Genomic DNA, 15,974 nt, shown 5'->3' with positions numbered 1-15,974 from the left:
TCTCTCTCTCTCTCTGTCTCTCTCTCTCTGTCTCTCTCTCTCTCTGTCTCTCTCTCTCTCTCTGTCTCTCTCTCTCTGTCTCTCTCTCTCTCTCTCTGTGTCTCTCTCTCTCTCTCTCTGTCTCTCTCTCTCTCTCTCTCTCTCTCTCTCTCTCTCTCTCTGTCTCTCTCTCTGTTCCTCTCTCTTTCTGTGTCTCTCTTTAGCAATCTGGTCAGCCCCATTCTCCCTCCCCTCCGACCCGACCTTCGAATTCCACCCCCGCAGCCCTGCAAGTCGAATCCCCCTCCAGCGTCCGTCTGGACCCCCCTTGAGGCCCCTTTCATGGTCTCCGTTTCCGGCCCCCCCCCCCCCTCGCGAGGCGGTCAGCTCGAGGGTCCAGTCCTGGCTTGCTTCCTTGGCGGCCCCTCTCAGACCCTGGAGGGCGCTCGCTACCGAGCCCCCAAGTAGGGAGAGAGAAGACGAAAGGTTGGGGGTGAGGGGGGAATGAGAGGGAGCGGCTGTAAGAGGTGGGGGCAGTGTCAGTGCGGGGGAGGGGCGGGTGGGGAGGGGTGGGGGGATGAGCCGGCATCAAGGGGGCTTAATAAACCCACATGGGCAGCCAACAACAACCCCCCCCCCCCACCACCTCCTCCGTTGGTGGGCCCCTGGCTGAGGAGGGGCTCTGCTTCCCCTCGGCGCTTCCCCCTTGCCCTAACGCCGTCACTGTCCCCTGTCACCCGGCCCTTGGCCAGGCAGACCTCGCTGTCCAGGGCACGCCCATCCGTGGGATCAACCTTGTGAACCTTCTCTGGACTGCCTCCAATGCCAGTGTATCTTTCCTTAGATCAGGGGACCCAAACTGTTCACGGTATTCTAGGTGTGGTCTGACTAGTGTCATGTATTGTTTGAGCAAGACTTCCCTATTTTTATGCTCCATTCCCTTTGAAATAAAGGCCAACATTTGCCTTCCCTATTACCTGCTGAACTTGTATGTTAGCTTTTTGTGATTCATGCACGAGGACCCCCAAATCCCTCTGTGCTGCAGCTATCTGCAGGCTTTCTCCACATAAATAATATTCAGCTCCTCTATTCTTCCTGCCCAAGTGCATAACCTCACATTTTCCCACATTATATTCCATCTGCCCACTCACTTAACCTGTCTCTATCCCTCTGTAGACTCCTTGTGTCACCCTCACCACTTGCCTTCCCACCTATTTTTGTGTCATCTGCAAACTTGGCGATAGCACATTCACTTCCCTCATCCAAGTCATTAATATATATTGTAAATAGTTGTGGCCCCAGCACTGATTCCTGTGGCTCTCCACTAGCTACAGGTTGCCATCCTGAAAATGCCCCCCTTATCCCAACTCTCTGGCTTCTATTAATTAGCTAATCCTCTGTCCATGCTAATATACTACCCCCAACACCATGGGCCCTTACCTTATTAAGTAGCCTTATGTGCGGTACCTTATCAAACACCTTTTAGAAATCCAAATATATTACATCTACTGCTTCCCCTTTATCTATCCTGCTTGTTTCATCCTCAGAGAATTCTAATAAATTTGTCAGGCATGATTTCCCCTTCATGTAGTCATGCTAACTCTGCTTGATTATATTATACATTTCTAAATGCTCTGCTATTACATCCTATATAATAGACTCTAACATTTTCCCAATGACAGATGTTAAGCTAACTGGCCTGTAGTTACTTTTTTGTCTCCCTCCCTTTTTCAATAAGGGTGTGACATTGGCAGTTTTCCAATCCTCTGGGACTTTTCCAGGATCTAAGGATTCTTGGAAGATTACTACCAAAGCATCCACTATCTCTGTAGCTACTTCCTTTAATATCCCAGGATGCAGCCCATCAGGTCCAGGGGACTTGTTGGCCTTTAGCCCCATTAGTTTCCCTAGTACTTTTTCTCTCGTGATAGTTATTTTGTATTTATTTCCTCCCCCACTTTTGCCCCTTGACTATTTAGTATATTTGGAATGCTGTTAGTGTCTTCTACCCTGAAGACTGAAGCAAAGTATTTATTCAACTCCTCTGCCATCACCTGGTTCCCCATTATTATTTCCCCAGTCTCATTCTCTGAGCGACCTATGTTCACTTTGGCGCCTCTCTCTCTCTCTTCCTTTTTTATATATTTAAAGAAGCTCTTATTGTCCATTTTTATATTACTTGCTAGTTTACCCTCAAAGTTTATTTTCTCCCTCTTTATTTATTTTTTGGTCATCTTCTGTTGGTTTTTAAAACTTGCCCAATCCTCTGGCTTACCGCTAGTCTTTGCCACTTGTACGTTTTTTCTTTCAATTTGATGCCATCCTTAACTTCCTTGGTTAACCCTGGTTGGTTTATCCCCTTCCACACAATCCTTCTTCCTCACTGGGATATATCTTTGTTGTGAGTCATGAACTATTTTCTTAAAACGTCTGCCATTGTTCATCAACCGTCTTTTCTGCTAAACTCCTTTCCCAGCCCACTCCAGCCAACTCGGCCCTCATTCCTTTGTAGTTACCCTTATTTCAGTTTAGCACAGTTGTTTCTGACCCACGTCTCTCACCCTCAAATTGACCGCTAAATTCTACCATGTTATGGTCACTGTTTCCTAGGGGATCTTTTACTCTGAGATCGTTTATTAAACCTGTCTCGTTCCACACCGAGGCTGGCTCTGAGCCCCTGACGCAGTGCCGGAGTGTGCGGGACTCGGAGCGGGCCTGGCCTGAGGTGGGGAGCCAGCGACCGATCGTTTTGATTGATTTTGTTCCGTCTGTGTTTGCAGCCAGCCACCCCATCAGACCAAAGCCGCCATCGGCCACCAGCATTCCGGCAATCCTCAAGGCTTTACAGGATGAGTGGGTAAGTCCGTAACACTCGAAACGGCCCCTCTTTCACCCCCAGCCCTTATGTTGCGCAGCCTGGTTTCCTGCTGTTGCCCCCTGCTTCCCAAGCCCTGCCCTCCACTTCAGCTTTTCTCGAAAGGCTTCTTCACGCTCCGCGGTTTCAAACCTTGTACCCTCCTGAAGAATACAGCCTGCTTCACGCAGTACCCCTTCGGTGTTCTATGTAGCTTGTCCGTACCCATCCCCTTCGACTGTTCATATGTAGAATAACAGACACCTGGGAGTGAGTTACAGACTGGAATCTAATCGAGGGGCTCGGGGGGGTTTATATATAGAATAACAGACACCCGGGAATGAGTTACAGACTGGAATCTAATCGAGGGGGTCGGGAGGGTTTATATATAGAATAACAGACACCCGGGAGTGAGTTACAGACTGGAATCTAATTGAGGGGTTCGTGGTGGTTTATATATAGAATAATAGATACTCGGGAGTGAGTTACAGACTGGAATCTAATCGAGGGGTTTGGGGGGTTTATATACAGAATAACAGATACCCGAGAGTGAGTTACAGACTGGAATCTAATCGAGGGGTTCGGGGGGTTTATATATAGAATAACAGATACCCGGGAGTGAGTTACAGAGTGGAATCTAATCGAGGGGTTCGGGGGGTTTATATATAGAATAACAGACACCCGGGAGTGAGTTACAGACTGGAATCTAATCGAGGGGTTTGGGGTGGTTTATATATAGAATAACAGATACCCGGGAGTGAGGTACAAACTGGAATCTAATCGAGGGGTTCGGGGGGTTTATATATAGAATAACAGACACCCGGGAGTGAGTTACAGACTGGAATCTAATCGAGGGGTTCGGGGGGTTTATATATAGAATAACAGATACCCAGGAGTGAGTTACAGACTGGAATCTAATCGAGGGGTTCAGGGTGCTTTATATATAGAATAACAGATACCCGGGAGTGAGGTACAGACTGGAATCTAATCGAGGGGTTCGGGGGGTTTATATATAGAATAACAGATACCCAGGAGTGAGTTACAGACTGGAATCTAATCGAGGGGTTCAGGGTGGTTTATATATAGAATAACAGATACCCAGGAGTGAGTTACAGACTGGAATCTAATCGAGGGGTTAGTTTACTTACGATATAAAATTTGCCCGATCTCCTTCCCTGTGCCACATGCCCTGACATCCACCAGTCCCTCCCTTCCCCTCGCGCTCCTCCACCTACCCTCCCCGACCCCTCTCCCTTCGCTTTAGACCCGTTCCTCCACCTGCGCTGCTCTCTCTCCCCGCCCCATCCTGTCCCCCTTGCTCACTCGCTGCCTGCTCGCCCCCTAATCTCTCAGGTCCCCACCTCCCGCCCCTCACCCCCTCTGCACTTTGCCTTGGCCGTGCCCACTCTCCCTGTGCCCGGGTGCATAGGGGGAGGTTTGCCGGGCGTGAAATCCTTCAGCGGGAATGATCCTTATCCTGGGATTCTTTCTCCCCCCCCCACCCCCACCCCCCAACCCCCCGCTTCCCTCCAGGACGCAGTCATGCTGCACAGCTTCACCCTTCGACAACAGCTGCAGACCACACGCCAGGAGCTGTCGCACGCCCTCTACCAGCACGATGCTGCCTGCAGAGTCATCGCTCGCCTGACCAAGGAGGTGACGGCCGCTCGAGAAGGTAAGGCCTGTCTCTGTCAGCGTGTGGGCACAGCGGGAGAGAGAGGGTCAGAGTGTGGGTACAGCGGGAGAGAGAGGGTCAGAGTGTGGGTACAGCGGGAGAGAGAGGGTCAGTGTGTGGGTTACTGGGGGGGAGAGAGAGGGTCAGAGTGTGGGTTACGGAGGAGAGAGAGAGAGGGTCAGTGCGTGGGTTACGGAGGAGAGAGAGAGAGGGTCAGTGTGTGGGTTACGGAGGAGAGAGAGAGGGTCAGTGTGTGGGTTACGGAGGAGAGAGAGAGGGTCAGTGTGTGGGTTACGGAGGAGAGAGAGAGGGTCAGTGTGTGGGTTACGGAGGAGAGAGAGAGAGGGTCAGTGTGTGGGTTACGGAGGAGAGAGAGAGGGTCAGTGTGTGGGTTACGGAGGAGAGAGAGAGAGGGTCAGAGTGTGGGTTACGGAGGAGAGAGAGAGGGTCAGTGTGTGGGTTACGGGGGTGAGAGAGAGAGGGTCAGAGTGTGGGTTACGGGGGTGAGAGAGAGAGAGGGTCAGAGTGTGGGTTACGGGGGAGAGAGAGAGAGGGTCAGAGTGTGGGTTACGGGGTAGAGAGAGGGTCAGAGTGTGGGTTATGGGGGAGAGAGAGAGGGTCAGAGTGTGGGTTACGGAGGAGAGAGAGAGGGTCAGAGTGTGGGTTACGGGGGAGAGAGAGAGGGTCAGAGTGTGGGTTACGGGGGAGAGAGAGGGTCAGAGTGTGGGTTACGGGGGAGAGAGAGAGGGTCAGAGTGTGGGTTACGTGGGGGGGAGAGAGAGAGGGTCAGAGTGTGGGTTACGGGGGAGAGAGAGAGGGTCAGAGTGTGGGTTACGGGGGAGAGAGAGAGAGAGTCAGAGTGTGGGTTACGGGGGGGAGAGAGAGAGGGTCAGAGTGTGGGTTCCGGGGGAGAGAGAGAGAGAGGGTCAGAGTGTGGGTTACGGGGGAGAGAGAGAGAGAGTCAGAGTGTGGGTTACGGGGGGGAGAGAGAGAGAGGGTCAGAGTGTGGGTTACGGGGGAGAGAGAGAGAGGGTCAGAGTGTGGGTTACGGGGGAGAGAGAGAGAGAGGGTCAGAGTGTGGGTTACGGGGGAGAGAGAGAGAGGGTCAGAGTGTGGGTTACAGGGGAGAGAGAGAGGGTCAGAGTGTGGGTTACGGAGGAGAGAGAGAGAGGGTCAGAGTGTGGGTTACGGGGGAGAGAGAGAGAGGGTCAGAGTGTGGGTTACGGGGGAGAGAGAGAGAGGGTCAGAGTGTGGGTTACGGAGGAGAGAGAGAGAGGGTCAGAGTGTGGGTTACGGGGGAGAGAGAGAGAGGGTCAGAGTGTGGGTTACGGGGGAGAGAGAGAGAGTGGGTCAGAGTGTGGGTTACGGGGGAGAGAGTGGGTCAGAGTGTGGGTTACGGGGGAGAGAGAGAGAGGGTCAGAGTGTGGGTTCCGGGGGAGAGAGAGAGAGAGGGTCAGAGTGTGGGTTACGGGGGAGAGAGAGAGAGAGTCAGAGTGTGGGTTACGGGGGAGAGAGAGAGGGTCAGAGTGTGGGTTACGGGGGTGAGAGAGAGAGAGGGTCAGAGTGTGGGTTACGGGGAGAGAGAGAGAGGGTCAGGGTGTGGGTTACAGGGGAGAGAGAGAGGGTCAGAGTGTGGGTTATGGGGGAGAGAGAGAGAGGGTCAGAGTGTGGGTTCCGGGTGAGAGAGAGAGGGTCAGAGTGTGGGTTACGGGTGAGAGAGAGAGAGGGTCAGAGTGTGGGTTACGGAGGAGAGAGAGAGAGGGTCAGAGTGTGGGTTACGGGGGAGAGAGAGAGAGGGTCAGAGTGTGGGTTACGGGGGAGAGAGAGAGAGTGGGTCAGAGTGTGGGTTACGGGGGAGAGAGTGGGTCAGAGTGTGGGTTACGGGGGAGAGAGAGAGAGGGTCAGAGTGTGGGTTACGGAGGAGAGAGAGAGAGAGGGTCAGAGTGTGGGTTACGGGGAGAGAGAGAGAGGGTCAGAGTGTGGGTTACGGGGGAGAGAGAGAGAGGGTCAGAGTGTGGGTTACGGGGGGGAGAGAGAGGGTCAGAGTGTGGGTGACGGGGGAGAGAGAGTGGGTCAGGTTGTGGGTTACGGGGGAGAGAGAGAGAGAGTCAGAGTGTGGGTTACGGGGAGAGAGAGAGAGGGTCAGTGTGTGGGTTACGGGGGGGAGAGAGGGTCAGAGTGTGGGTTACGGGTGAGAGAGAGAGAGGGTCAGAGTGTGGGTTACGGAGGAGAGAGAGAGAGGGTCAGAGTGTGGGTTCCGGGTGAGAGAGAGAGAGGGTCAGAGTGTGGGTTACGGGTGAGAGAGAGAGAGAGTCAGGGTGTGGGTTACGGAGGAGAGAGAGAGAGAGAGGGTCAGAGTGTGGGTTCCGGGTGAGAGAGAGAGGGTCAGAGTGTGGGTTCCGGGTGAGAGAGAGAGAGGGTCAGAGTGTGGGTGACGGGGGAGAGAGAGTGGGTCAGGGTGTGGGTTACGGGGGGGAGAGAGAGAGTCAGAGTTCTGGGTTACGGGGGAGAGAGAGGGTCAGGGTGTGGGTTACGGGGAGAGAGAGAGGGTCAGTGTGTGGGTTACGGGGAGAGAGAGAGGGTCAGAGTGTGGGTTACGGGGAGAGAGAGAGAGTCAGTGTGTGGGTTACGGGGAGAGAGGGTCAGTGTGTGGGTTACGGGGAGAGAGAGAGGGTCAGGGTGTGGGTTACGGGGGAGAGAGAGGGTCAGAGTGTGGGTTACAGGGGAGAGAGAGAGGGTCAGAGTGTGGGTTACGGAGGAGAGAGAGAGAGGGTCAGAGTGTGGGTTACGGAGGAGAGAGAGAGAGAGGGTCAGAGTGTGGGTTACGGGGGAGAGAGAGAGAGGGTCAGAGTGTGGGTTACGGGGGAGAGAGAGAGAGGGTCAGAGTGTGGGTGACGGGGGAGAGAGAGAGGGTCAGAGTGTGGGTTACGGGGGAGAGAGAGAGAGGGTCAGAGTGTGGGTTACGGGGGAGAGAGAGAGAGGGTCAGAGTGTGGGTGACGGGGGAGAGAGAGAGGGTCAGAGTGTGGGTTACGGGGGAGAGAGAGAGAGGGTCAGAGTGTGGGTGACGGGGGAGAGAGAGAGGGTCAGAGTGTGGGTGACGGGGGAGAGAGAGAGGGTCAGAGTGTGGGTGACGGGGGAGAGAGAGAGGGTCAGAGTGTGGGTGACGGGGGAGAGAGAGGGTCAGAGTGTGGGTTACGGGGGAGAGAGAGAGAGAGGGTCAGAGTGTGGGTTACGGGGGAGAGAGAGGGTCAGAGTGTGGGTTACGGGGGAGAGAGAGGGTCAGAGTGTGGGTTACGGGGGAGAGAGAGGGTCAGAGTGTGGGTTACGGGGGAGAGAGAGAGTGGGTCAGGTTGTGGGTGACGGGGTGAATCTATGCTCGGGGAGGTTTACTGACTGCGTGCCCTGCCCATCCCAGTGAGTGACGGCTCGGCCTGCGCCGTGAACGTCTCGATCAGGAACCGACGGTTGGCGCCGGATGGGACCGGGACCAGCACAGCCCCCTCCTCCCCTTTGAACCCCTGCCTGGGGCGGAGTCCGATCCGGGTGCTCCGCGCCTGGAGCTTGTGCAGCCTGTCCAGCCCGCTCCTGACCGTGAACACGGCCGTGACTGGTCTGCTCCTTCACCCCCGCTCTGTTTCCCCCCCTCTTCCCCCCCACCCCATTCCCTTCCATACCCTGGGCGCCCAAAAATCTTCCCGGCTGAGCCTGGTATAAACTCAGACGATGCAGGCCCCCACCACCCCCCCCCCCACCCCCACACAACGGCTGCCTCTCTGGGAGGGTGGGGGGGTGTGCGGGGGGAGAGAATTCCAACAATTCACAACCCTCCGGGCGAAGGAAGCTCTGCTCGTCTCCATCCGAGATGGCCGACCCCCTGAACCCCGACACTGTGACCCCCCCACCACCCCCACCCCCCTCCTCCACCTCTCCCCCCCAACCCCCCTCCTTCGACCCCGCTGTCCCCCTTGCTCTCGTCTCCCCCAGCCCCCTGGAGGGGAAAGAACCTCTCAGCAACTGCCCTGTAAAAAAAAACAACACCCCCTTCCGCGAATCTTCCAGTTTGAGACGTGACTCCCGTCCGACCTGCGGAGGGTCCTGACCACCCCGCGGCGTGACCTCAGAGTGCGCCTGTCGCAGAGAATGGCGGGGGGGGGGGCGGTGGGGGGGGTACAGTGAGGGGACGTCTACCTTGGCAGGAGGATGGGGCAAGGGGGCCGGCAAACCCCCTCCCCGCGGCCAAGTGAACCCTGTTAACCATGCGTTGCTTTAACCTCTGTGACCAACCCCCTCCCTCTCTCTCTCTCTCTCTCTCTCTCTCTCTCTCTCTCTCTGCAGCTCTGGCCACGCTGAAGCCACAGGCTGGTTTGGCTGTTCCTCAGGCGGCGCCGGTGACTCCTGCCGCGCCACCGGTAAGTACGGTCCAGAGCGGACCCCGCGGGGTGGAGGGAGACAGCGGGAGGGGCTTGAACCCGGAGGGTAGGAGTGGGGAGGCGTGATCGTGACCACCCCCACCTCTTCGAGCCGGCACACTCTGCCGGAAGATTTCTCCACCGTGTGTTGGGGCCGGTGAGGGGGCCCCGTTGTGCCTCTGCCAACCCTTCGGCTGACCCCCTACCCAGTTAGTCCCCCTCTTGCTCTTCGCCAAACCCACCCCCCCACCCACCCCCTGTACCCCTACGAATTGTTCCCCTTCAAGCATTTACGCATTCCCCCACTTTTTCAGCGTTCCCATCGAATTTGGTTCCACTCCCCCACCTTCTTCCTCCTCATCTCGCACCCCTACCCCCCTGGTCCCCCCACCCCCTCACAAAACTCTGATTCTTTTCCTGATTCTCTTCAATCCGCGTCCCGCTGGTTACCGATTCCACCCCCCCCCCCCCACCCCCACCCCTGGCCACTGGAAACAGTTTCTCCTTTATTTACTCGAAGGAAAGCCCCTGGTGATTTCGGACGCCTCGATTCAATCTCCCTCTTCGCCTCCCCCCCCCCCCCGCTCGAAGGAGAACGATCCCAGCTCCTCCTCAGCCCCCCGTTACGAACCCTGGCCAGACCTCAGGACGTGGCTGTGGGGGGGTGGGGGGGGGGGAGTGCGGGATCCGGCTAGGGACCAACACCGTTTTGTTTTAAGTAGGTCAAGGTTCAGGTTCAAGGCTTTTGGAATAAACCCACGAGATTCCCAAGGGTTTTGAACAAATTGAAATAAACTTCACCATGCGAGGTCAGAAAGATAAAGCAATTTCCCATGTCGACCTTACACCCTTAACATTCAGGGTAAGTATGAGGTGCGTGTGAATTAACAGACGAACTGCGGTCGAACGCGCCACACTACAGAGTAAATGACAGAAGCAACCAAGACAGAGTCCATGGATTTCTCACGAACCTACCCCGTAAACTCCAACGTCAAACAATCTCGTTAACACCGGCTCACGAGGGGTCCCCAGCTCCGCCTCTGAAGATCCCGCCCCGGAATTCTGTCCGGAAGTCACTCCCACTCGGACCGCTTCAACCACGGCCCGCCTCACAGGGTTCCCGTCTCACCTTCGGGGATCCCTTCTCCCCCCGGATCCCAGGCTCTCCCACTTGGGCTTTCACTTCAATGGCTTAATCTCAGCCCTTTGCTCAGCAGCTAGCTTCGCTAAGTCAGCACGGCCCCCTGAGTTTCTGTGAACTGCTGCCCCCTGGCTGTATCCAGCCATATAGGACCGCCAGGACTTCCCCTCCGCTCCCTTCGACGACCCGGGCCTTCCCTGAGCCCTCAAGCTGCTCAGAGCGAACAGCGGCCCTTTTGGCTGGCAGCCTTCCTCAAGCTGACTGCCGCAAGGAAAGCTGCTCCCTGAATCTCGAACTGATCTGGGGACCTATCAAAGCACTCCCAGAGGGTCCCGCCCTTGTTCCCGGGCAGGAACCAACGTGACGAGCATTGGAACACCCTGTACCTTCAGTGTTACAATCTGCCCACACAGACCAATGGGATTTCATGACTCTCTGCGTTAATGCAGGTCCCTCGTCGCTTGGACCATTCGGGTCAATCCCCCTCGAGCGCCTTCTCCAAGGTGTGGACACCCTCCCTAAAGTGTTGCACCCGCTTTTCTGTCCAGCGTCTCTCTCTCTCTTACCCATTTCCTCCTTCAACCTGGATGTGCATACGTCTTACATTCTGCCCTGATTTGTCCCCCACAGGGAGCAGGAGAACCCATGGATGTCGGTGAACAGGTTGGAATGACTCCAGAGATCATTCAGAAGGTAAGTTCAAATTCTGGCTATGGGTACGTGCGAGACAGAGAGAGAGAGAAGGGTTCGAGAAGGAGAGGTTGGGGTCCAGCAGTGTCCTTTCATCCCTGGGAACCACGGAGAGTTGTAGGGGCTGGAGGAGGTTACAGAGATAGGGAGGGGTGTAGGTGCTGGAGGAGGTTACAGAGATAGGGAGGAGTGTAGGGGCTGGAGGAGGTTACAGAGATAGGGAGGGTTGTAGGGGCTGGAGGAGGTTACAGAGATAGGGAGGGTTGTAGGGGCTGGAGGAGGTTACAGAGATAGGGAGGGGTGTAGGGGCTGGAGGAGGTTACAGAGATAGGGAGGGTTGTAGGGGCTGGAGGAGGTTACAGAGATAGGGAGGGTTGTAGGGTCTGGAGGAGGTTACAGAGATAGGGAGGGTTGTAGGGGCTGGAGGAACTTAGAGATAGGGAGGGTTGCAGGGGCTGGAGGAGGTTACAGAGATAGGGAGGGGTGTAGGGGCTGGAGGAGGTTACAAGGATTGGGAGTGTTGTAGGGGCTGGAGGAGGTTACAGATTAGGGAGGGTTAGGGGTGCAGGAGGTTACAGAGATATTCACTTTGTCTTGCTCTCCCCATTTCAGCTTCAAGATAAGGCTACTGTGCTGACCACTGAACGTAAGAAGGTAGGTTGCAGCAGGATTTTGTGCTTTTGACAGCTCCTCACCGAGTGCTGAAGTCTGTGTCCTGGTGGGAGTCTGTCTTCCTGCCTGCAGAGTGTGTACACACACTCTCACACACTCACACAGGTACTCTCACACTGACATTGACACAGGCACTCTCTCACACACACTGATACAGGCACACACACACACACTCACACACACACTCACACTGACACAGGCACTCTCACGCAAACACTGACACAGGCACACACAAACACACTGGCACTCTCACACACACTGACACAGGCACTCTCACACTGACACAGGCACTCTCACACACACACTGACACAGGCACTCTCACGCACACACTGACACAGGCACTCTCACGCACACACTGACACAGGCACTCTCACGCACACACACACAGGCACTCTCACGCAAACACTGACACAGGCACTCTCACGCAAACACTGACACTGACACAGGCACTCTCTCGCAAACACTGACACTGACTCAGGCACTCTCTCACACTCTGACACTGACACAGGCACTCTCTCACACACTCTCAGGCACTCACACACACTGACAAGCACTCACACAGGCACTGTCTCTCTCACACACACACACAGACTCAGGCATTCTCACACACTGACACGCACTCACACACACTGACAAAGGCCCTCACACAGACAGACACACACACACACACTCTGACACAGGCACTCTCACTCACACAGGCACTCTCTCACACACACATACATACACACTGACACGGGCGCACTCACACACACACAGGCGCACTCTCTCTTTCTCACACACACACACAGGCACTCTCACACACACACGCACACATACACTGACTCAGGCACTCTCTCTCACACACGCACACACACACACACACACACACACAGGCACTCTCTCACACACAGGCACTCTCTCACACACAGGCACTCTCTCACACACAGGCACTCTCTCACACACAGGCACTCTCTCACACACAAGCACTCTCTCTCACACACACAGGCACTCTCTCTCACACACACAGGCACTCTCTCTCACACACACAGGCACTCTCTCTCACACACACAGACACTCTCTCACACACACACACAGGCACTCTCACACACACACACAGGCACTCTCTCACACACACACACACACACACACACACACACACACACACAGGCACACACACACACACAGGCACTCACACACACACTGACACAGGCACTCTCTCATGCACACTGACACTGACACAGGCACGCTCTCACACACACACACACACACACACACACACGGACACAGGCACTCTCAAGCACACTGACACAGGCACGCTCACATACACACACACACACACACACAGACAGACACTCTCACGCACACACACACACAGGCACTCTCTCACACACACACACACAGGCACTCTCACACACACACACTGACACAGGCACTCACACACACTGACACAGGCACTCTCTCATGCACACTGACACAGGCACGCTCACACACACACAAACACACACACACACACACACACACACACACGGACACAGGCACTCTCAAGCACACTGACACAGGCACGCTCACATACACACACACACACTGACACAGGCACTCTCTCACTCACGCGCACACACGCACATGCACACACTCACACGCGCACACTCTCACTGACACAGGCACACTGACCACGCACACACCTTGGCAGGATAGGGAGGTGGCGGGAGAACTGTCCAACCCAGAACGAGAGTGGGGCCCACGTGAATGGGAACCTAAGGCCTTTACCCACTTTAATGATGAATGTTGGGTGAGTAGGTGTGTGTATAACATGGGAGCAGAGTGTCACTCTGGCACACGCGCCAGACCTGTTTACAACTGGGGTGGGGGGGGCAGTCTTTGTGGGACAGACCATTTTATAAACATTGGGGGTCTGTGTGGGACAGACCATTTTATAAACTGGGTGGGGGATGGTGTTTGTGGGACAGAAAATTTTATAAACATTGGGGGTTTGTGTGGGACAGACCATTTTATAAATGTGGGGGGTCTTTTTGGGACAGACCATTTTATTAACGTGGGGGACGGTCCGTTCTATAAACAGGGGTGGGAGGTTCAGGCTATTTTATGCCAAGGGCCTGGATGGGGCATACTATTTGATAAAGGGTAACGGAGGCAAATTGGAGAGACATGTCATAAACCTGGGGCAGGGCCCACTGATGCGGCACTCACTGTACTTTTCTGCTGATGTGTTATACAGCGAGGCAAGACTGTCCCTGAGGAGTTGGTGAGAGGTGAGGACCTCAGCAAGTACAGGCAGGTGGCCTCCCACGTGGTAAGTTCCAACTGGAAGTAAACTTCACGAAAATGACTTGCATTTATATCCTGCCTCTGACTTAGGAAAAGACCCCAGTCTGTGTTATCTGACAGCATTTGACCCGAACCCTGTAAGATGTTATCAGGACAGGTGCCCAACTGCTCGGTCAAGACGAGGAGGTTTCAAGGAGCGTCCCAAAGGAGGCGAGAGAGATGGAGGGGTTTAGGGAGGGAATCCCACAGCTCAGGGGCCCCCCCCCCCCAGGCAGCTGAAGGCACGGCCGGGGGGGGTGTCGGGGCTGGAGGAGGTTACAGAGATAGGGAGGGGTGTCGGGGCTGGAGGAGGTTACAGAGATAGGGAGGGGTGTAGGGGGCTGGAGGAGGTTACAGAGATAGGGAGGGGTGTAGGGGCTGGAGGAGGTTACAGAGATAGGGAGGGGTGTAGGGGGCTGGAGGAGGTTACAGAGATAGGGAGGGGTGTAGGGGCTGGAGGAGGTTACAGAGATAGGGAGGGGTGTAGGGGGCTGGAGGAGGTTACAGAGATAGGGAGGGGTGTAGGGGCTGGAGGAGGTTACAGAGATAGGGAGGGTTGTAGGGGCTGGAGGAGGTTACAGAGATAGGGAGGAGTTTAGGGGTTGGAGGAGGTTACAGAGATAGGGAGGGTTGTAGGGGACTGGAGGAGGTTATAGAGATAAGGGAGGTGAGGCAGGTGGACGTTGAGAGTTATAACATGGCCTTGTGGGTTTTGGCTGAATGAGGGGCCGATCGCATTTCCACATGTAAAATTGTCGGAGGGTTTGACAGGGTCGATACCGAGAGGCTGATCCACATCCCCCCACCCCGGCTGGCGAGTCTAGAACCAGCGAGGCTTAGGGTCAGGGGCGGGGAGAGGGCCAGAGTCTCAGGACAAGGGGTCGGCCGTTTTGGACGGAGATGAGGAGGAATGTGTTCGCTTGGAGGGTTGTGAATCTGTGAAATTCTCTCCCCCTCCCGCCGAGCCGCGGATGCTCCGTCGTTGAGTCTATTCCGCGTTGAGATGGAGGGTTCTTTTTGGACACTGAGGAAGTTAAGGGATATGCGGGGAGCGAGCGGGAAAGTGGAGTTGGGGGCAGAAGGTCCGCTCTGACCGTATGGAATGGGAGAGCAGGCTGGAGGGGCCGATTGGCCTCCTGCTCTCCCTCGGTGAGGGGTATGGAGGGGGTGTGTGTGCGCGAATGGGGCAGATTTAGGTCAGGGCTGCTCAGTTTTATTCCGACGCTCTTGTTCTCACCGATCTCCACCCCTCGCTCTTGCTCTGGTTTGCAGGGTCTTCACAGCGCCAGCGTCCCCGGCATCCTGGCCCTTGACCTTTGCCCTTCGGACACGGCCAAGGTTCTGACGGGTAGGTACAGCTTTCGATGGGTAACCCCCCCATCCCCCAAGCCCACCTGCAGCGGTGTCAGAGTTTGGGGACGGATGCTGTGCAGTGCTGGGGTGGGGCGAAGTGGGGTGGAGGTGGGGCTGGTGGGTGTTGGGTGAGTGGGGGTGGGGGTAGGGTGTAGGGGTGGCTGTTGGGTGAGTGGGGGTGGGTGTTGGGTGAGTGGGGGTGGGTGTTGGGTGAGTGGGGGTGGGTGTTGGGTGAGTGGGGGTGGGGGTGGGGTGTAGGGGTGGGTGTTGGGTGAGTGGGGTGGGGGTAGGGTGTAGGGGTGGCTGTTGGGTAAGTGGGGGTGGGGTGTGGGGGTGGGTGTTGGGTGAGTGGGGGTGGGTGTTGGGTGAGTGGGGGTGGGGGTGGGGTGTAGGGGTGGGTGTTGGGTGAGTGGGGGTGGGGGTGGGGTGTAGGGGTGGGTGTTGGGTGAGTGGGGGTGGGGTGTAGGGGTGGGTGTTGGGTGAGTGGGGGTGGGGGTGGGGTGTAGGGGTGGGTGTTGGGTGAGTGGGGGTGGGGTGTGGGGGTGGGTGTTGGGTGAGTGGGGGTGGGGGTGGGGTGTAGGGGTGGGTGTTGGGTGAGTGGGGGTGGGGTGTAGGGGTGGGTGTTGGGTGAGTGGGGGTGGGTGTTGGGTGAGTGGGGGTGGGGGTGAGGTGTAGGGGTGGGTGTTGGGTGTAGGGGTGGGTGTTGGGTGAGTGGGGGTGGGGTGTAGGGGTGGGTGTTGGGTGAGTGGGGGTGGGGGTGGGGTTTAGGGGTGGGTGTTGGGTGAGTGGGGGTGGGGTGTAGGGGTGGGGGTGGGGTGTAGGGGTGGGTGTTGGGTGAGTGGGGGTGGGGGTGGGGTGTAGGGGTGGGTGTTGGGTGGGTGGAGGTGGGGTGTAG

General features: G+C 56.2%; 1 protein-coding gene across 1 annotated transcript in view; it reads left to right on the top strand.

The window, feature by feature from the left end:
• Positions 1-15,974, top strand: part of prpf19 (pre-mRNA processing factor 19) — a gene marked incomplete at its 5' end in the record, with an annotated part of 112,871 nt that overhangs the window by 1,652 nt on the left and 95,245 nt on the right. Inside the window, 7 exons of the mRNA XM_041173877.1 lie at positions 2,760-2,836; positions 4,367-4,508; positions 8,845-8,918; positions 10,690-10,752; positions 11,362-11,403; positions 13,638-13,712; positions 14,999-15,074. Coding sequence (XP_041029811.1) covers positions 2,760-2,836; positions 4,367-4,508; positions 8,845-8,918; positions 10,690-10,752; positions 11,362-11,403; positions 13,638-13,712; positions 14,999-15,074 — 549 coding nt within the window. The remainder of the gene's footprint in view (positions 1-2,759; positions 2,837-4,366; positions 4,509-8,844; positions 8,919-10,689; positions 10,753-11,361; positions 11,404-13,637; positions 13,713-14,998; positions 15,075-15,974) is intronic.

The sequence above is a fragment of the Carcharodon carcharias genome, chromosome 24 (genome assembly GCF_017639515.1).
Source record: "Carcharodon carcharias isolate sCarCar2 chromosome 24, sCarCar2.pri, whole genome shotgun sequence".
In the NCBI taxonomy this organism is placed as follows: domain Eukaryota; kingdom Metazoa; phylum Chordata; class Chondrichthyes; order Lamniformes; family Lamnidae; genus Carcharodon; species Carcharodon carcharias.
The sequence above is the reverse complement of the archived record's forward strand: the minus strand, read 5'-3'. Positions and strand labels throughout refer to the sequence as shown.